Source organism: Tachypleus tridentatus, chromosome 6 (genome assembly GCF_004210375.1).
Source record: "Tachypleus tridentatus isolate NWPU-2018 chromosome 6, ASM421037v1, whole genome shotgun sequence".
Lineage (NCBI taxonomy): Eukaryota > Metazoa > Arthropoda > Merostomata > Xiphosura > Limulidae > Tachypleus > Tachypleus tridentatus.
The window spans coordinates 80,591,373-80,614,536 of NC_134830.1; the positions used below are offsets into that span (position 1 = coordinate 80,591,373).

Genomic DNA, 23,164 nt, shown 5'->3' on the forward strand with positions numbered 1-23,164 from the left:
CTATTATGTTTAATTTTTGTCATTGTATCTCACATTACGTTCTTTTCTTGTGTATTGTTTTTTTTCAAACCATTCCATTAGATGACATTATCAGAAAGACTCGAGAAAGAGCGTTTGCTTGAAACGTCGTCAAGGAAATGAAATAGAAGCACGGTTTTTAAGATGATTTATCATCAAAAACTTAATTTCTATATTTCATCACGTTCAAAATTTTCTACTTGTTTAGTAAAGAGACCTCTTGTCTAATAAGGTGTCAACAACATACTTCGTGCATACATATCAAAATGAGCTAAAACTTGTTTGTTTTTTTGGTCCAGTTTTCAAATTTAAGCAACTCCGCCAGTCTAAATCTCCATCAAAAATCTTCGACCATCATCAGGATATTTATATACATTGTAAGGAAACTGTAATCAAAATTGAAGCAAATGTAAATGATCTAATTTCAAGATAAGAAACCGGGTACATTTTTTCTACAGGGTGTACCATAAGCAAAATGCACACAAACACATATTCTCACAACAGATCGTGTAGGCCAAAAATAATAAAATACCAACTCAAGAAATTGCATTTAATGTTTGTGTTTTCCATAACTTAGTACATACTTTCATTTTGTTTAATATTTTAAACTAATGTATTTTGCGCGATAAAGTAACATATTTTTGTTCGTTAAATATTTACATAATCGTAATTCAAGATAGGTTCCATCGTTTAACTTTTTGACAGATTTGAAAGAAAACTTTCAACTTACGTAATGTGATTTGTACATTTGTCTAACATGAGCCTTTTTTTTCGTTCAGGATGTATATTTATTTATTTATGTACTTATTCGTATTCTATATCTTTGAGTCCTGAGGCCGCTTAAGATCGTTGGGGCACCACAGTTGCTAATTCGTCAGTCATTGATTCTGGGGAATACATACCTAGTGGCTCTCATCTGTTCTCCATATACCAGTCCCTAATCTTGCAGCTAGTCAACACCATCTACCACCAGTTTTTTTAGTTATTCTTATAATAATAACTACTGAAGTCAAAACTCACATTATAACGCCCCCAAGTCTGAAATGACACTTTTAGGTGGTGGGAATTTAACCCTACGACCCACACATTGCGAATTTAGCACCATAATCATATGGTATAGTGTCAGTGTAAAATTAAAACAAAAACACAGAGTTATACCTAAATCTGTGTGAGTATTAGTGTTACTCTATTATGTTTTAAATTTTGAAACTGTAAACGTCGTGTTTGTGTAATTTTAATTTAATTAAAAACAATGAGATAATTTTTATTTGTATTTGAAAAAGTATATTATAAATACTGAAGGTTGGTTCATTGCCTGTACTATAATGGAAAAATTAAAAGAAATACGGGAAAGAACATTCGGAGTTAAGTTAATTTTATCGTAAATTATAAGTCTGCTGGTTTCTAACGTTTTGCTTGTTTTCAGTGTTTAAATTTGTACAGTAATAATTCAGAATAATACTTAAGATACCGTTGTTACAACAATCATTAAATTATCTCGCAATATTTTAGTAGAACATAGTTTGTTGGTCCACCACTGAGATGATTTTTTTATATCAGTTAAAGACAACATAAAATTAGAGACCAGATAGTAACTTATTTTACCTAACGTTTCCCTAAAACTCGACAATTGCTATTCTACAGAGCGTAAGATTTAAATAACTTTTTCACTGCCATTTGCAGAGATATATCCTCCTGTAAATTTAGAATTTTGTGCCACCATGAAGAAAGAGTATTCCCCCGTAAACTTTCCAAGTTTAGTGGTTTTAAATTTCAGATAAATACTGAAATGTTGAGACATGTATCCTTTTTTATTTTTATTATGTGTCTGTGTGTGTGTTTTCTTATTGCAAAGCCACATCAGGCTATCTGCTGAGCCCACCTAGGGGATCGAAACTCTGATTTTAGCGTTGTAAATCCATAGATATACCGCTGTACTCTCGGGGGGCTTATTGTGTGTCAAACAACTAAAACTGCAGTAGTAGAGTTATTTTTCTATGAATATGACATTAAAAGATCAAAATCTGTCATTGAAATGGAATCGAAAAATAAACTTGAAGCTGTGTTGTCATAAGTGATAGAATAAATTTGGAAAGTAAAAACGAATGCTTGAAAAGACATTAGTTATCCAATAGCTGAAAGTTTTAATTTGTATACAGAGAGTAGATAAAAAAGTGTTTCCCCTTGAAAATGTTTTTAATTTGTTATATCTTTTACTAGATAACAAAAAATGTTTTAGAATACACTCGACGAGATCTGTTCGAATATGATCTCAAAATTATAATTTTGACACTGGTTTTCTTATACATACCTGAACTTTTCAAGATTTTAGTTACATTTTCTCATAAAAACTATTGTGCACCTGCTCTAGTTTTTTTTTAGGTCTTATTCCAATTAGCCTAAAAATGATCAAACAGATAGTCATCTCTAAATTATCAGTCAAAAGCTAGAGGAAAGACACTTAGTCAATACCACCCACCAGCATTCTCTGGGATATTCTTTTACTAACTAGTAGCGGAAATGAATGTGACTTGTCTGTAATCAACTTTTAAGGTGTTTTGTTTGTTGTTAAGCACAAAGCTATACAATGAATAATCTGTACTCTGTTCATTGCGGGTATCCAAACCCAAATTTTAACGCTTTATAAGCTCAGACACCAGAGCTTTAGGGAGGAAGATTAAGCTAATGAAAAATAACAATAAAAATAGTTATTAGAAACAGACCATCAAGAGTGATAAATTGTTTGTTTTTCATAAAACTCAAAACTACAAGTCCATAATTTTGAGCTTGTTGACTAGAGGAAAGTCAGCTAATCAACTTCTCTGGAGTATGAAAAATCACTCACGGACTAAAAATGAACTTTTCTTATGTGGCAAAGAGATGTAAATCAATAACCCATAAATTCAACAGTCAATAAGCGAAGCCTGGCACAGTAATAGTAACAAAAGGTGGTTCATACTTCTGGTTATTTCATATATATATATATATTATGCCATAAAAATAATTAATTTCACGCACAAAAAGTCTGAAAACAACGATATTACTGTTTTTTTACTAATATTTGGTTGTTAGTGTAGTAATCAATATGTATTACCAAACTAGATAAAAACAGTTTCAAATACCTTATTCATCACTCCTTTATTGCGCAGATTATATTCTCCACTTAAAAAAATATGTAAGCTACGAAAATAAGGCCAGGAAAAATATAATATACAACTCAAATGTCTAGGCTATCTATTAGATATCAAGTTATTTCATATGATGAAACCTACATTTTCATCTAGCCATCCATCCACCAAAAGTAAGCCTAATGTTTTAAAGGAAGAAGCAGTGAGTATTTTTTTCTGTTTTTTTACATGAAAGTTAAAGAAATGGCTCTGGTTTAACAAATTAATTGAATATATAATTGTTCTTCCTCAACTACACGTTTATCATTTCAGAGAAATTGATCAAACATAACATGTACATTCTATGACTGACTTTAACACTTGGATTCGGTAATGCTATACATCTTAGAAGTGACGAGCGTTTCATTAATCCTTTCTTCCTGCTTTCAACACAAGATATACCAACACAGACCATTACTCTAAAGATATCAAGAATAAATTTACATCGTATTTCTATTTACGAAAATACCACGTCAGAGTTATTTCTTTGTAACAACAAAATGAAAATGCAACTTATTTTCTGTTTGTTTTAGTAATAAACGTGCAAAAAGTAAAATCAAGCTATTTACTTATTCATTGGGAATCACTTAGTATTTAACAGTTGTATACGTGTATGTGTGTGTCTTATAGAAGAGCCGCAACTGGCTATTTGCTGTGTCCACAATGGGGCATCAAATCCAAGATTTTAGCGTTGTAAATCCGAAGACTCACAGCTGTCCCAGCAGAGAACTAACAATAATAAATGATAAAAGTACTAACTTCTAGGGCCCGGCATGGTCAGGTGGTTAAGGAACTCGTCTCGTAATCCGAAGATCGGGGATTCGATTTCCCGTCACTTCAAACATGCTCGCCCTTTCAGCCGTGGGGGCGTTACAATATGAAGGTCAAACCCACTACTCGTCGTTAAAAGAGTAGCTAGCCCAAGAGTTGGCGGTGAGTGGTGATGACTAGCTGCCTTCTCCTAGTCTTATACTGCTATATTAGGGAAGGCGTGTAGCTTTACACGAAATTCAAAAACAAACTTCTATACAAATATGTATGCAAGTGTTAATTATAATTATATAATACATTTATAAAGAAGGAATTGTATTATACATTTGATATTAGCTTCACCCCAATGGCACAGCGGCATGTCCGTGGACTTATAACGCTAGGAAATGAGTTTCTATACCCGTAGTGGGCAGAGCACAGACAGCCCAACGTCTTAAGAAGACGTGTAGTTTGGTGCTTAATTTCAAGCAACCAAGCAATTATTTGATATGAGAAAGACTATCATACGAGTTAAACTGCATTATATCTTACTGATCCGAAATCATAATTAAAATTTCATATATGGAGAGCAAGATATATCTTAATGAAGTAAGTTTTGTAAACAGAGTAAGTTTACATTTTTTATCATATAAATAACTTTTTGTAACAGGATTTGATGTTTCTCGTTTCTTCCATATAACTTTGTATGTACTAATATTGTTCATTGAATGATGTTTTGGATTATTAACTTTATAGAACTTAGGTGTTATAACAATCAAAATATAATTCATTTGCTGTTTACCTAAAAATCAATGTACTTATCTATGGTTCAATATTTAATTAGGAGGGTGCACATCTCAAAGGCAACCCTTGATTACTTACAAGGCACTTACGAAGTAGAGCCTGGAAACGGCGAATCACGTGACAGTTATCTACGAAATCATAACGTTCAAACTTACCTAATCAAGCGGACAGAGCCCTCAAACAGCAGGAAGGTATAATTTGTTTTTGAACTCTTGAAACATGAATTTTAATTTTTAATCAATATTTCTATAATTGTTATTTATCTACCTCATAACTTCATACAAAAGTAATAAAAACTACATTTTATACTATATATTTTCATTTTGAAACTAAAGGTAGTTCAGTTTTGCAGATAAACAAAAAATCTTATTAGTAAATTTGGCATTATATTTTTACACTACTTATTTCCACACAGGGTTGGACTGACCCACTGGGATACAAGTCAATTGCTCGGTGCATTTGATGCATTCCAAGATATTTATTTTAAATATTAATTGCTTAGCCAGTGTGCAGCGAGCGACTTTGCCCTAGTCCTCAAGTGGCGTTTGTGTTTGTTTTCTTATAGCAAAACAACATCAGGATATCCGCTGTATCCACCGAGGGGAATCGAATTCCTGAATTTTAGCGTTGTAAGTCCGAAGATTTACCGCTGACCCAGCGGGTGACCACAAGTAACACAGTAGCATTCGGCGGACTTACAATGCAAGAAACGAGTTTCGATACGTAGTCTAAAGAGCACAGACAGCCCTTTATGTAGCTTTGTGCATAATTACAAACAGACATATCTCGGATTGGTGATTTAATACCACTCCGCCCGTTTTGAAATTACTTTTTTTATCGTTAACAGTTTTAATTCTGGCCTAACAGAATCGATAAGCCCGGTCTATTTTTCGAAATGCCTCGTGTCACTGACGTGCACAGGTTTTGGTGAGTTCCACCTCTTTTCAACGGAGAACTTAAAATCACGACTTTTTTTTCGTGACATCACTGTATAAATATAACTAACTAGGGATAAAAAAGAATGACAATTGTACGTTTCACAAAACTTCCTTAATTACTGACCATGGTTTCAGAAGTAAAGACATCATCAGGTACTGACTGAAAGGGCTGTAAACAGGTTTATTTATATATGTTTAACAAAGAACCGGACATTCACCTTGAAACAAGTTGGTTTGGTGATTTAGATTTTTTTTCTGGATTTGTCTTTAGACTTCTGTTTATTTGTAAAAATTCCAAAATATTTAGATTTATCTTTTTCACATATGCGTAAAATTTTGCAGTTTTCTTCTGGATCAAATTGGTGTTTAATTTTAATAAGGTGTGAATCCGGTTTTTTTAGTTTCTAAAAATAAAAAAGCGGACTAAGGTAATACAACTGTTATACTTGAAAAACAATATTATCACAGTAAAAACAAAAATTTACATGACTGTAAGAGTTACATACTCCTAAATATAGATCCCACTACAACCTTTACCAAGAGTATTAAATATCTGTTGAACAACAACAAAAGCTTACTTAACGAACTACAATCTCAGTCGTTAAGCGTTATGAGCCCTTACTTGCCAAGTCTATACAGATTTCCTAAACTACACAAAACAAATATGCTTCTTAAACCTATTATTTCCTATACTAATGCTCCCGCTTACAAACTAGCACAAAAAAAAACTCGTGACACGTTTTAAAATCTAACTAGTTTTAAACCTAAGCTTAGAGTGCTTTTCTTATAGCAAGACCGCATCGGGCTATCTTGAGAGCCCACCGAGGGAAAATCAAACTCCTGATTTTAGCGTTGTAAATCCGTAGACATACCGCTGCACTAGTGGAGAGCCTTAAGTTTAGAAAGGAAAAAAAGAAACGTTCTGGAGATTGTAAACAAAACTAAGAAAATGTAGAGATGTCGAAAATGCCAGAATTGTTTCGTTTGATATTTGTATCATTTTCACCAGTAAAACAGTTAACGAATTTAAAAATTGTCACTGATTTAATGGTTAAAGAGAGTAAAATTTGTTCAAGCCCAGAAGTTAAAAACAATGGATGACTTTGTTTTTGAAATTCACGCAGATACAGGAAGGTTATCTGCGCTAGCCGTCCCTAATTTAGCAGTGTAGGACCGCCAACTCTTGGGCTACTCTCTTACCAACGAATAGTGGGATTGACCGTCAATTTATAATGTCACCGCGACTAAAAGGGGAGCATGGTTGATGTGACGGAGATTTTATCTCGCGACACTCAGATAACTAGTCAAGCGTCCTAACCATCTGACCATGACGAGCCCTGTTCAGATCAGAACTACTTCAAGTATAATGACCAAATATATAAACAGGTGCTTGCAGGTGTTTTGAATAATTTATGCAAGTAATTATTTGGTGATGGAAATAATACGAAACATGTAAAATATTAGTACAAATATGTTGATGATCTGACGTGTCTTTAGACTGCTCCAAAAGTCAGCTTAATCATTTTGTAACTATTCTAAATTCCAAAAACACGTTTATTAAAATTACCATGAAATTTGGTGAAAACGGAAAATAAGAATGTTTGTACTTAATTATTGCCAAAAATAACATTCCTTTAAAATTTCCAGAAAACCGACTTATAGTCACACCGTCATACATGCTTTTTCAAGACACAAACTTGCCGTATTCCAGTACTTGTTACAAAGGTTTATCACTGCACCCTTTTCAACTGGCGATTACGAAAATAAATTAATAATGATAAAATAAAATTCTTTCAATAGATAAACAACAAAGATAATTGACACATTGTTCGTTTAAAATATTTAAAAGCCATAAATGTAAAATAACTACACCCACATACACCAAACGATTCCAAATTAAATGGTTTATGATGAGCTATATTAGAAAACCTTCTCACAAAATCTATAAATGCAGTGTTCTGCTGTACAAACAATTTAGGCAAAATGTTGTGCAACAATAAACACAAAGTCGAAAAATACTGCAACACTGCGTTGTTTACCAATTAACTTGTCATGACTGCAATAGTATATAGGTATGCAGGTCAAACGGAACGTCCCACAGAAACAAGAATTGAATAATATTCTAGAAGCTAGAAATTAAGGAAAATAGATTCATCCTTTGTGTCCCAACATATTGAAACTAAAGACCAATTTAATCTGTTAAAAAGTAAAACACTAGATAGCCTGAAAATTTTAAAAATAAATAGAAATCTAAATGGCCAAACCAAGTTACACTCCCTCCCCTCTTGTTTAAAGGTGAATATCCGGTTCTTTGTTGAACGTATATAAACCTGTTTACGACCCTTTCACTCAGTACCCTATGATGCCTTTATCTGTGAAACCATGATCGGTAATTAAGGAAGTTTTTGTGAACCGTACAACTGTCTTTCTGTTTTCTTCAATTCTGTATTTATGAAGTTCATCAAGTACCGACAGTTTCAGATATCAATTATTTTCCGAAAGATGGTTGAAAGTTACTTAAAGGGGTCACCTTTTTTAACCACTCCTACCACAATACAGTACTTTTTTGTCAGTCATTCAGTAGACACTAATGTGACGTACACAAGGGAAGCTTAACACTGCAACTTGTACTGTCGTGACGTCATTAAAATGTGCACAATCCATAAATCACAATAGGATTTATTATGGATTCTGTAGGCTAAAACACAGCATAGCATAGGAGCTTGAAAAGAAGAAAAGAAAAACAAGGTTACTATTATTGGTTTTGTTTACTCTTGAAAGAGAACATTATCAGAGACCCTGCTCAAGTGTAGTTAGTACATGAAAATAAGTTATATTTGAAGCATAAAAACTTTTAAAAACAAAACAATTATTTTTGCATTATTAAAATAAAATCACTACAATGTTTACGTGTGTTATCAACTTGATGCATTTTGTTTTTTCACATTTAATACTTTGTTTACTGTTCACTTCTATATTTTACTTGCCTTTGATACCACTAATATTTAAATTATTAACACTGAAAATTATTTTGAAAGTAATTCAGGGGCTTTCATATTGTTGTACGTCGTTTATTAACCTAAACACAATAGTTATTTTCAGGTTAACTGTAAATCTGGTTTCTAGGTGTTAAGTTATTTGTTAAACTTAGCACAACTCGTATTAATCTCCTATACTTGGAAAACAAAAATATATCAGTAGCATTACAACTTTTTAAATGTTATGTTGTCTATTCGTTTTTGTCTTTTGTACGTGATCACATATATAATATAAGGAAATAGGCATGTCTCGTTTGCCTGAGTATTTTCGTAATATCTTTGAGAATTCAATCATTTAGGATAAATAGTTGTTTCGTGAGAAATATACATTATTTGCACAAAAGATTACAATTTAGGATGCTTAAAAATACTTATTTCATTGTTTACTGAATTCATTCCAAATTTATATTTGTTGTATACTTAAAAAGTTCACAATTTAGGACAAATCTTATACAGTTATTATATTTATAGAAACAACTTAAACTACCTAAGAATTTTCAAAGATTATTAATTCAGTGGCGAAATAATGTTTTCATTGGCGTGGTCTTTGTTTTCACGGGATTGAGTCTTGTCAGTCTAAAAAGATTTTCCGTCCTCAGTACATTTTTTACAATATAGAAGAAGGCAAATTTTAAGGCAAAACTAATTATTTCACTTTATAAATTTCATGTAGTGGGACTTACTGATGCTCTCTTTTTCTTTTCTTTTTTTTCAAATATATGTCATAAATAATTCCATACAGTTGAACCTATGGGTAAGTCTAAGCCAAACAACATGATGATCACTGTAATATCACGTATTCTTTGAAAACATTATTTTAGACTAATTCGGTAACATACTGTAGGCAAAAGTTTTATTTAAAGAAATCACTTCCACGTATTTCAACGATAAATTTCCTTTGTCATAAAATATGCCATCTCTGCAATGAGACACATCAAAGCATAATTTTTAAGTTTTATTTTAGATTCTATTAGGTGTATAAAATTAAACGTGAAGTTTTGTTTTTAGCATTGCGATAGGTACGTGTTTAATGGTTTAAGGTATTCCTTAAAATTGATCACAAAGCAATATCTCTACTGTGCAAGAAAAATGTATGGCGAGCCCTCTAGCGGTGTTAGCAAACTATATGCACGCTAACAAATTTAATAATGATTCGCATTTCAAAACTTTTACTGTCATGAGAATCGCTCTGAAAAGTGTTCTACAACCTATATCCCAGAACGGCTGGTATGGGTATTAACACTTTTATTGACAGAGTGAGAACAAAGTTTCGACCTTCCTAGGTCATATTCTTAACCTAAGAAGGTCAAAGCGTTGTTCTCTCTATCAATAAAAGTGTTAATACCCACATCAGCCTTTCTGAGATACATTTTTATTTCAAGTGGATTTCTCTTCATCAAGAATTATTTTACAACCTCTTGCACACAAAGGCCAATTTAGTTATTGGCCACAAGTGTAAAAGCCCATATATTCAATTGATGACACGTTAGTTTGGGCTTGGCACAGTTGTACCTGCCCGAGGCAGTACATAACTATTCGTTCTCATGGTTAACCGAATGAGAATCCCTGGCCTGGAACACTGCAACGCACAGTGGAATATTTTTTAACCAATATGAAGAAACATTATTCCCATCTAATTTCACAAATATTTGCCAGTTTCAAATGAATCATTTGCTTCTATTATACCAAATTACCATGATATTTAAATTCAGCCTCAGCCTTATATCGCCATAAACTGGGTTTTGATACCCATGATAAGCAGATCACAGATATTCCTTTATGTAGCTTTAAATTAAAAGACTTTACTGCAAACACAGGAAAGAAAATAAAACTGAAACTTACAGCTATTAAGTTTTAAAGGAAATAGTTGATACATTGAAGTGGGAGAAAGACTGGTGTTCACAAATTGCTAACAACAAGAAATTGCTAAAGATAGTAGTTTGGTACTAATTCCATACATTCGTGATTTCACTTAATACTTAGAAGTAATGTAATGAAAATAGAGAACATTTTTGGTGCGCAGTTTCAAGAATTGGCTTACCCACTTTATTATTCACAAAGAGTGTTTTATACTGTAATATCAATTTTCTGTTTGATAGAATATTTTTATTTGAAAAATTTTTGTCATTTTAAAGATCTCTGAAAAATATCTGCAAAGATATTAATAATAAAATTGAAACTACTGGCTACAAACCAAAAAACTGAGGCACAAAGCAATTTCGTGTACTTCAGATAACTACATAAGCAAGAGGCACAAATATCCCATTAATATCACAATATTTAATTTTGAAGGTATTTTGAATCTTGTAAAAAAGATCTACATAAATTGATCAATTTTGAAATAGAAGAATGATCTCTGTCAAAAATCTATGGAAAACGTTTTATACTTCACTATAGGTGTGTGGGTGTAAAAAAGGAAGTTGTATTAAAACAGAATTAGTTCTGCGATTAAAGAAAATAAAATAGAAATGCTAGACGATATCCATTATGGTTGTCTATCTGTTTCGGATGCAGAAAATCCACTTTCCAGAGCGCTTGGGCTTTTGGGTTTCTTTACTGATATTTTTCTGTATTGGTCCTGCTTGGTTTTGAACAGCAGAAATTTACAATGGGCATCTAGGTTTTCGAAACAAAATAAATAGAAACACTGCAAAATTGTTGAAACTGATGACTCAGTTCTGAAACATCATCTGTGAACACCAGTATTCATCATTATTAAAACAAATATCTTAACAATTACATTACATTTTCGTATGGTATCTCTTATATTAATTTCCAACATTTATCATCCAAAAACAATAATAAGGAAAGCTTAAGTAAAACGAAATAACTCCTTAGTAAATAGCAGTGTGTTTCTTAAGAATCACGACTCAGACCCTAACTTTTAGCACCAAATATAATGATTTTCAGATAAAGTAAATGAGTATCTGGTTTTAGAATTTTAATATGGTAAAATAGATACTTTTGAACAACTGATGCGTAATTTATTAATTTCGATTTTTAAGATTATGCAAGTGCCTAATGTAATAAATTTGGAGCTTTAGTCATTTCTAATATGCTGCAAAAATACTTAATAAATCACTTATGTATGAGCTTCTAACAAAACAATGAAATCACTGTCAAAAGCTTTTGAATTATGTTCATTAATATAAATGAGTGGCATACTCTGTGCATTAAATAAAATTTAATGTTAGGCGAGTTTTTTTTTTGTTTATTGCAAACGTTTTGTTCATATTTTGCAATGAAATTATTCTGCATGCATGATTAACATTTGAATAACAGTTCAATAGTATGTGACCAGCTTATCTTATGGATGAGTTGGAATGCGAAAGTTAGTTAATGATTGGTTTTAGTTTAAAGTAAACTAAAACTTTCTTATCTAAAGCAAAAAGGATACTTTATTATCGGAAATGAAAATAATAACACAATATACAAATATCGTAGAAGACATTTTTCTGTATGTGGTATTGTTTATGAACTGCTTATAAAAATATTAAAACGTTTGTGAACTACGAGATGGAATTCTACTTTATTTAGGGAAAAACGGAAAACAGACTCATGATATCTAGAACATATTCTAAAAATATACGAAAAAATGAAATAGGAATTTGAAAGTATCCAAACACACACACGCACATATTTTTTAACATTACAAAACTCTAAGATGCATACAATCTCATAATATTTCGTTATGACATGCTAATGAAGTGATGTTTTGATCGTCTTGTTCATATACGGCACATTAAAAAAGATATACTCAACAGCTCTCTGGATTTAATTTATTTACACGGCCCGGCATAGCCAGGTGGTTAGGGCGCTCAACTTGTATTTTTAAGGTCGCGTGTTCGAATGCCCATCACGCCAAACATGCTCGCCCTTTCAGCCGTGGATGCGTTATAATGGTACGACCAATTCCACTATTCGTTGATGAAGGTGTAGCCCAAGAGTTGGCGGTGGGTGGTGATGACAAACAAAATCTATTTAGCAACACCTACTTGGTTACTTGTAAATGAGCTCGTCACATAAATTAGAAAACAAGGGAAAATAATTAGCATATTAAGTAAAATTGCCTAGTATCATAACATGACATATAAAGCAAACAAATATACAGAATATATATATATATATATGTGTGTGTATGTGTGTGTGTGAGAGAGAGAGATCAAGGAAAAGAAAAGGAAAAAGAATCTCTAAGATAAGAATATCAAGTCCTAGTATTATTTTACGAAAATCAAAACAACTTCCAAATTATGTAGTTGTTGTAGTGGTTTTGGGCCAGAGTATCCCACAGTACTCCGGCCCTTTTCAGGGCAATGTCCATGTATTGTCTTGATTTGCCCTTTTTTTAATTTTTTTTTGTACTTTTATTCTTATATATATATATTTTTTCTTTTTCCATAGATATTTATCGGAAAAAATAAAATAATAATAATAATAATAATAAAAAAAGAAAAGAAGAAAGAAAAACATAAAAAAGAATAAATAATACTAGTTTTAAGCGTCTAGTCCATGGTGGTCAGCTTGATTTATATTTCTTAAATATATATTTATAGGAGAGAGGTACTTTAAGTACCAATAATTTGGCTTTGGTTTGGTTTGTTTTGAATTTCAAACAAAGTTGCTCGAGGGCTATCTGCGCTAGTAGTGTAAGACTAGAGGAAAGGCAGCTAGTAATCACTACCCATCGCCAAATCTTTATCAACAAATAGTGTGATTGACCGTCACATTATAACGCCCTCACGGCTGAAAGGGTTAGCTTTAATATTAAAACTGAATAATACACTGAAAAAATATTATATTTCAGTGGACTAAGGTGTTACCTCAATCTCCCGAGTTACCACTTACTAGCTTTTTTCACGTAAGAGCTTCTGTAGTTTCTACTTACCGAACAAACTTCGGTATTGAAAGTTATATCTCCTGGCTACTTTATTGTGTTAGACAAAAGATGGAAATACTTTTGTTGCTTCCAGTTTAAAGTTGGTCGAATAAAAAAAGTAAAACAAAACTTGTAGCCAATGCCTGGTTAGTTTCACGCTTTAATAATTTATGTGGTTGAAACTAGAACAACAATCTATGGCATACTTCAGCAAATAAAAAATAAGTTTATCAGTGCTATGCGATATGTTGTATGACAAAGTAAGTTGAGCAGTCAAATTCAAATGTGAGGCCTTTTGTAACATGTTTGCTTGTATCACAATTGACTAACAACACGCATTGTCTGTGCTATCTTGAATACAGATTTATTTGAAAAAATCTTAAATATTAGATAGAATCAAAGGTAGAGCAGTCTTATTATGCTTATGTTACTCTAAAGACACTTTAATAATTGAAAGGAAGAGAAGTATAATGTTTTCGCTAAGATGGTATAATATATTATTGAATAAGTTTATTGGGTTTGTTAGACTTTATGTGAATGTAACAACCTCAATTCTTTACTAAGTATAAAGGGTTAGAAGGTATTTAATGTATACAAATACTCACCGAAAGATAAATAGTGTGACTGGATACTTTATACACGAAAGTTAAGCCTGTAATGCTGATATAAAAATCTTAAAACTGAAGAAACTTGTGCAAATATTTAAAATATTTTAAACTACTTAAACGATCAACGATGGAATATTTAAATATAATATCATGGAATGCGTTTCTATATAATTTATCCTTCTTTTGGAGAGTTATTGTAGAATGTGTTTCTATATAACTGTTATCCTTTTTATGGACATTTACTATCATAATTTATTTTCTACCTTTTGTAAGTCTTTTCATAGGACATGGCCAAACTGTATTGTACATGAATGTATAAAATTCATAATGCAAGGGCAGTCATGCAATAAAATGTCTGTTCACCGTAATCAGAATGAAATGGTTGAATGATGGTGTACAATCAGCTGTAATTTTTGTACACTGATGATACACAGTGTGAATGACAGAGTAATCAGTTGCTCTTCTGTATCTCTAAGTTTATGTATTCTGCACGATGATAAAAACGTCTCTGGAACATAAACGTGTTTCAGAAATGTCATTTCAAATTACATTGGTTACATGATATGTCCATAATCGTAAAACTCACAAATTTTCGTTCTACATTTCCTTTTTAATTAAGTTTAACATAACATATTATCTTATTCCGACTGTTAGTGTTGGTCGAAATGACTGTGTTAAACTGTATGTAAAAACCTTTACCACTAGCGTTTAGCAATAATATGACGGTCATGAAAGGCATCATAGAATACATTTGCACATAACCGTTCCCCTTTCTAACTCAATTCAGTCGTTATGTTTTATATAATACTTGGCCAAATTATGTTTTGTATGTACATGCTAAAAATAATAATACATGAAGAACCACGAAGCTTTATATGAATTCGGTCGAAATGGCATATCACGTGACCTATTTGCACTCGTTTAAAGTGTGTATATCTTCAAAAAATTTTGATATATTTCATTTAATATTATGAGTCTTTAGCATACAATAATCATATCTTTTAGTGAAGAATTTCTAATAAAATAAAATAAAAAATTGTCCATGAATATGTTTATTATTTGTTTTGAATAGTCCGTGCGGAAAGTAATTATTTGTTAAAATAAAAATATTTTCTCATCTCAAAAAACTCAAACTTCCTTTAAATACATTATCTTTCCTAAATACATTTCAATTTTTTTTTCAGAAAAGCTTTATAATTTATAGTTATTTTTCTCTAATCTAGCTCAAAATGGGAATTGTAAATCTGACTGACCTCGTAACCATCAAAAACAAAAAAGAAACCTAAATTACCTTTTCTCTGTAATGACTTCATTTTGTAATATAAAACCACATTTGTTTATCCTAATTATCTCTAAGTTCGTAACAGTATACATCTTCTATGATTTAATTTTATTGTTTTATTCCCATTTGAACTGTGACTAACTTCTGTCCTCAGACCTACAAGTTGTAAATCATTCGGGAACGTGCAAATCAAGTTATGCTATCGAATTACAATACTAACGAGCTACTGCAACTAATATAAGCAGCTTGCGTGCTTGCCTTGTGAAACATTTTTATTTTATTATTAATTTTACTTGATGTAACCTTAACTAATTTTAAGTTTCCTTACTTTTATAATTTAGTTGTTGTTTTTTTACTATACATAAATAATAAATATGAAAAACAAGAAATAAAATACTCATCAAATCTTTTTTCTCGCTCTCAGTTGTCGAAGAGTTAAACTTAATTTTTTGTACTTCTCATAGTATTGCAATTAATAATTTTTATATAATCATATAACGCTCTAAACAATATAAACTGATAATAACATGCAAAAAGTAGACGAATTCCTTTACCACTCTGGTTTTCTAACCCTGCGACAAAAGTCGTTACAAATTCATTCAAGATTGTCGTTAACTTTCTCACACTCCCCGTACACCTAGTGAAGCCCACATTTAACCGCTTTACAAAATGTCAGTTGATAGATCAAAACTTTAAGTTTCTATGGGCTATAGCTAATATATAATTGAACATAAGTGTGAACTATTAACCAATTACGAAAGAGAGGATGTTACAGGTGGGTGCGGCAATAGAAGTCTGATTTTCTATTTGATAACTTTGTAACCAAACAAAGGTGAAGCCTATAATAAGTGTGATTTATCTGAGCGATGACGATTTTATAGAGAGTAATTTACGTTTAATTTCATACTTTTTAAAGGAGTGGTGGATAAAATAGGGATGATGACATGCTAAGAGAAAATGTGTCACGTGTGCCATACTTGAAGAAATTCAGGATTTTTAAAAAATTATTGCCTTATAGTATTAGAATTAAGAACTTAAAATTTATATACCATTAAAATACGAATTATTATCTAAGAATTTATGCTATTATAATCGGAATAACATGATCAAAAAGTAGTTTAATAAAGTTTTAAATATGAACCACTAAAACTTTGTAAAACGCATAATATATGTCATGCACAGTAAAAAATACCGGGGTGGATAGAGTTAATGGTGTAATGTAATCAATAGTTATGACTGAAAAAATTCAATCCGGTATTATCTTAGTAAGCCCTCTTTATGCTATTTTGAGCTGATCACTGTGCTTTATGTAATAAGAAAAGTAATACTGATTGTTTCCTACTCCTGAAACTTTTTTGCTAAGTGCAACGTTACACTATGAGCTACGTGCTCTGCCCATAACAGTCACGAAAACCCGATTTTTAGCGTTCATCACAAAGAGTTGTTTCTAATACAATTAGTATTAAAAATTTTGACATTTTTCCAGTTTTATCAAGTTTATTCATTTTATTCATACAGATAAATAACACACTTGGTACATTGTCATCACTTGATAATTTTGCAGAGAGTTTTCTAAAACATTTCTGGCACTTAGCATTTAGCCCGAAATATCTTTAAATCAGAATTAGGACGAGATTTACGTCTTGAAAATCCTAAGAAGTAATAAAAATTTTAAATTACTAAAGCTTACAATTTTCTATAAAAAGTTTTGTCTCTAATTTCTTGTGTTTATAACTATAGACCGAGTAAAATGTACATTATTGTATAACTTTAACTCAATTATATGTTACGCGTATATAATAAGAACTTTCATTATACGTGTTTGAAGTTGTTAATACAGTGTGTGAAGGATGAAGATTCACGACAAACACGCATGTTTTAAAAATAAGAACATAACCTTTTACAAATTCAAAGGTTCAGCAAGTCCTTTCTAACTCTGTCTTTATTTCAAGTACTGCTTGAAGCTTATTTCTTGTGCAGCGTAGACGGCATCCCCTTCCCAGTCACCTTCGGAAACTACAATTATTGTAAGTTCTTAAATTTGAATAAGGTGTTTTAAAACGCAAATTTCAAGAATCAAAAAGAGATGTATAACAACAGTTATCTTCAATTGGATTCTAAACACATTATATTAATATTGGTGTTCAGTACTATCTACAGCAGTATTTCAGATATACTTGGGCTAAACGGTCATGTTAAAGGTACCTAAGCCATCTCTAATTTGGGACTGCTAACCGAAAGCGAGTGTAATCAGTCAAGCAACATCGCAGCTTTTACGTAGTTTCTATTAATTTAATAGTTGGGTCCCTGGTGGGACAGCAGTAGTATACAGCTTTCCATCGTTAAAATCCGGTGTTTGATTCCCATCGGTGAATACAGAAACAGCCCCATGTGGCTGTGCTCTAAAATAACCAAACTAATTGATCTGATTCGAACTTTGAACCTTCTCATACTCAGATCAACGATATGACGATAAGGTCACACCAAGTTTCACATAATTTAAGAGCTGTTAAGTGTTTTGATGATGAAACGAGAAGATTCTAATTGGAGACATAACCAAAGATCACGTAAAAATAAAATCCTGCTTAACAAATCGTTTGTCCGAACTATAGACACTTAATTAAGCCAGATGGTTGTAAGCGTGTTTAAACAAAAACTACGATTCTTCTTTTTTAAAAAAAGGCACAAGCAAGCTTCAATATCGCACAAACCCTCCATCTTAAGAATATACAATAAAACTATTAACAATGAAATTGAGATTTGATACATCACCTTTGACATTTAAACACGATAAAACTAAAAATAGTCTCCCAAGAAGTAAGCAATTAGTTTATGGATGTACAACGCTAAAATGCTTCATCAATACTTCAAATTAAACATCACATTTAAATCTACTTCTCGTTAAAAAAATAAGCAGGTTTTGTAGTGAGTGTTTTCGTAAATTTCTTTTATACACCGTATTCTTAACATAACATAGTTTATTTTTAAGGTCTGTTTAAATGAAGAATTATATTATGTCGACAATCTTTTAAGGTATATCGTTTAATTTGTTTCCTTTTTAAACGGGAATACGTAGAAATAACCATCGCTGTTTGTCTTTGTATGTAAGGAAATTACCTGAAAAACAGCGTTGTAAATTAGTTGACTACTTTATTGGGACAATATTTACTGCAATAATAGTTTAGTCCCAGTGTCTCTAAAAAAACAAACTTGAAGGCGTCTTGTTCGATTGCAATCCATTCGTTAAAGAGTATGATCAGCAACTGGTTCAAAGATGTCGTCAGAGAATTATAGTCACGAATGTTACGTTCTTGTTAGACCTAAAAAAATGTTCCATCATATTGAGAACTTGTGATTGTGCTGGCTAATAAAGGTGATTGAAGTCAATTATGTTCATTTTAAATTAATATAGGACAATACAAGAATGATTGATAATCTTATAGCGTTTTGAAAGATCTTTTGATCTCAGGGTTGAAATGATCAGCAACTACGTTCTGTGGATGTTATTCGCGCTTTCTAAGGGATCAAAGAACCAGTCCACACTACGAGATCTTTCTTTACTCGTGTATTTTCATCATCTTCAACAATTAGTACTGTCGGAACATGAGAGGAATGTCGAATTGTTTTATCGTCTATATTTTTACTTCACTTTTAATACAAAAGAAAGTGAAATACAACTCCTCTCATCACACCATAAGCTTGAAATAATTCACTATCTACAGCTTGTTCTCATAGCCTTTCTCTTCTGTTTGCTTTTGATATAAATGTCACCTGTCAGTTAACATAATTTTATTTACATGTATATATGTTTTTCTTAACTGCATTATTGTGAAAATAATTTTATGAAAATAGTTAGTTATATCATGAGTTATCTAATCACGTCTGTGGAATATTTTAATTACATAATTGTAAAAAACTTGTTGACAAACGATGCATTTTTTATTTTAATCACAATATAAAGCCGTTTCAAAAGTTATGCAATCATTATGAAGTGTTACTGATCCATGGTTCTCTTATTTTAAAATGAAAACAATTCTAATGTATTTTGTGCATGTGATTACCTAATCATAAACATATCTCATCTGCACTTACTGTTTCTACCTAACAGGCATGTTTTTAATGTTTTGACTTTAACGCAGGGTGGAAAAAATCGACAACGGAATTTCAATCCAGGAGATACTCATCGACACAGCAGTAGTACCAGTAGCCAACTTCTCAATGGAGACCAGAACTCTAGTGGAAATGCTACAACAGTTTCGGATGAAGATGTCTCAACTGATTGGACTCCTGAGATACCTTTTGAAAATGTAGATATTTATTGTTATTAATTTTATCAAAAATAAATTAAACACATTTTATTTTTTATAAATATTAGTTACTAAAAATTCAAATAAAGAGTAAGAGAAAATTTACCAGAATTATATTTTGTTATTCATCTTTGAAGAGTAAATGCGCTTTATCTCATTTTTGAGTTTGTTTGAAGAGAAGATTTTGTTATAACAGTACAGATCTTCATTAGATATCGGGCTAAGTTGTTCAAAACTTAATGTTAAGACAACAATGTTTTAATTTATAAAAAAGATGATATTTAATGAAGTATTTTATTACTGACGAAAATCATTTGCCTGTCGGAAATAAGCAAGTATTATCCCCTCAGTCAACATGAAATTGTTAAAGTTACAGACGTAAGCATCATTACATAAAACGTCCTAATATTGCAAATAACTTAGAACATTGGAAAGCCTTTATCAAACAAAGTGAGTATGCAACTTTATATTCGTTTACCAGCCCAAATTGCAACTTACAAAGTACACTGAAAAATTAGAACTAAAGAAGAGTACTCAAAAACTGAAATAGGTTCACTAATTCTTTAAATGTTAGAAACTTCAATTCTAAGCTTTATAAAACGAACATAAAGCTCAACCAGTTTAAAATCATGTAAGTGTTTAACTTCTTCTTTCTCGCTGTCATAATTTTCATAATTGATAACAAATTTTATAACTGTGTAACTTACCAAACTCTCTTCATTTCCTTTTTCTTCGTTATTATAAACTATTTTCATTTTTTTTTCTAAATCTTTACATGCTTTGAAGTAGTCGAACGATACCTAATAATCATACGAATGTGTAAAACGTGTACTGATACTGATAAGTAACATTTCGCTTTAGCATTGTTAGCTAACAGTAGTAGGCTGCTAAGGGTGAAAGATAATTGTAAGACTCAGTTTTCTTAGAGTTTCGATCTGGAAAATGTTGATATAAATGTTTTACATCTATAGTTCTTTAGTGAGTTACTTCTCTGCTATATATTAACTGTTATGAGAACTGGAATACAACCTGCAGAGCTTTTTTCTTCTTACCAGCCCCAGTGATTTGTTGTTAATAACCTATTTGAGTAATTACCATCACATAGCTGGTAAAGATACACATGTAGTGGGGTAAAGCGCTTACATTTATCTTTTTATTTTCTTCTTCCATAACTTTTTCCTATGTAATTTGTGAGGGTCCTTCTCCTTAAATACCCTTAAAATTGAGAAACATTTTATATTGTCCCATATTTTAGCACTACATTAATATTATTTACTTTGTTTCTGTTGTTGCGTTTTTGTTTCTTTTTCTGTCAGAATATTTATAATAGTTTAAGTTTAGATGACACGCTTGCGGGATTCAAATCTACAGAACACATACTTAATTTTTTCAATCACATTAACTCTATACATCCCAACATTAACTTCACATGTGAACAGGAAAAAAGCAATCAAATATCATTTCTTAACCTCAAAATTACAAGAACCGACACACAATTCAAAACAGAAGTCCACCGAAAAATCACCCATACTGGACTATACATTCTTTGGGACTTAGCACATGAAACAAAACAAAAACTCAACATACTAAGAAACCAAATAAACACAGCCATAAAACTATGCTCACCAGATAAAATTAACGATGAATTAAACAAAATAAAACAATACTTCATCAACATCAATAAGTTTCCTCCACAAACCGTAGAAAACATTATACGCACACACCTAGACAGAAAGCAAAATCAACCAACTAAATTAAATATATCTCACGAATCAAAAAATCACGAAACCATATACTGCTGTATACCATATATTCCTGACATCAGCAAACAAATAACCAACATTTGGCAAAAACTAGTAACAAAATATGACATTCCAGTTAATACCAAATTTATTCAAAACCAGGCACAAAACTGAGGTCTATACTATGTAAAACTACACTGACAAACACCACACCAACATTAGTTATAAAATACAATGTGATAACTGCCATGACTTCTATATTGGAGAAACGAGGAGAAAAAGGAAACCAGATTCAAAGAACATAAAAAGTCATCTTCACACGTTTTCGAACACTGCAAGTCAAATAAACACAACATAACCATAGAAAACACTCAAATACTAAATAAAGAAACAAACATAAACAAACGCAAAATTAAAGAAGCCTTACTTATACAACAACTTAAACCCAAAATAAACCAATATAAAGGAACGCCTTTATACCTATATTAATATAATAAAATAAATAAAATTATATATTCAAACATCTAATACCGCCCTCTACATTCCGACACTCAGTTACACAAACCCTTTCAAACATGTGGTCAGCTTCCGGTCAGTTACCTCTTTCTTTGTGAACCTGACGATGACCGAAGAAGGTCGAAACGTTGTTCGCTCTTCTATGTAAAATATTTTCTCAACCCAAACGAGCCGTTTTTGCATATAAATAGTTTAAGTTGTTTTTCGAAACGACAATTTATTTTTGACACAACTGTTTTATGGGATCACAAGGAAAAAATTTAATTTGAATCACACCTGAAATTAAACCATTTAAAAAAAATAGACAATATAGTTCTCAATTAAAAATTGTTTTTGTAATTACTGATAGATAGATCTAACTTTATATGGGACATTTTACAAAATATATTGTAGTAAATCGTCTATAAAAAGAGATAAAATATTATGAAATTATGAAATTTGCATCCGCTGAACTTAGTGATAAAAGAAATCAAAGAAGCAACAACGATGTTCCTTCTTCCTAACTTATAAATTATTAAAATTGACGTAATAGTTTAGTAACTTCATTTGTTAAAAATTGCTTTACTGTCGATAGCTATTGATTTATCCTTTAGCGCTCGATAGCTTACTGGGGCCCGGCATGGCCTAGCGCGTAAGGCGTGCGACTCGTAATCCGAGGGTCGCGGGTTCGAGCCCGCGTCGCGCTAAACATGCTCGCCCTCCCAGCCGTGGGGGTGTATAATGTTACGGTTAATCCCACTATTCGTTGGTAAAAGAGTAGCCCAAGAGTTGGCGGTGGGTGGTGATGACTAGCTGCTTTCCCTCTAGTCTTACACTGCTAAATTAGGGACGGCTAGCACAGATAGCCCTCGAGTAGCTTTGTGCGAAATTCCAAAACAAACAAACAAACAAATCGATAGCTTACTTGCCTGGTGTATGACAGTTTCCAGCCTATAATTCTGCTCGGAGAAGCGCCAAAATTGTAATACCAGTAAAATCTAGTGGTCGTCTGGTGCTCATCTCACGACCACGGAATAAAAATTAGTTCTTTCGATACAGTAAGAATACCCTGTTTCCAGCTGTTAATGAGTTAACTTTTTAGTTCAGTTTGAAATAGCACTCACCTGCTATACGAGAGA

General features: G+C 31.8%; 1 protein-coding gene across 3 annotated transcripts in view; it reads left to right on the forward strand.

The window, feature by feature from the left end:
- Positions 1-23,164, forward strand: part of LOC143252898 (adenylate cyclase type 8-like) — a 220,061-nt gene that overhangs the window by 151,033 nt on the left and 45,864 nt on the right. For all 3 annotated transcript variants that reach the window (XM_076505721.1, XM_076505723.1, XM_076505722.1), the window contains 2 exons: positions 4,780-4,930; positions 19,621-19,788. In XM_076505721.1, the coding sequence (XP_076361836.1) occupies positions 4,780-4,930; positions 19,621-19,788 (319 nt within the window). The remainder of the gene's footprint in view (positions 1-4,779; positions 4,931-19,620; positions 19,789-23,164) is intronic.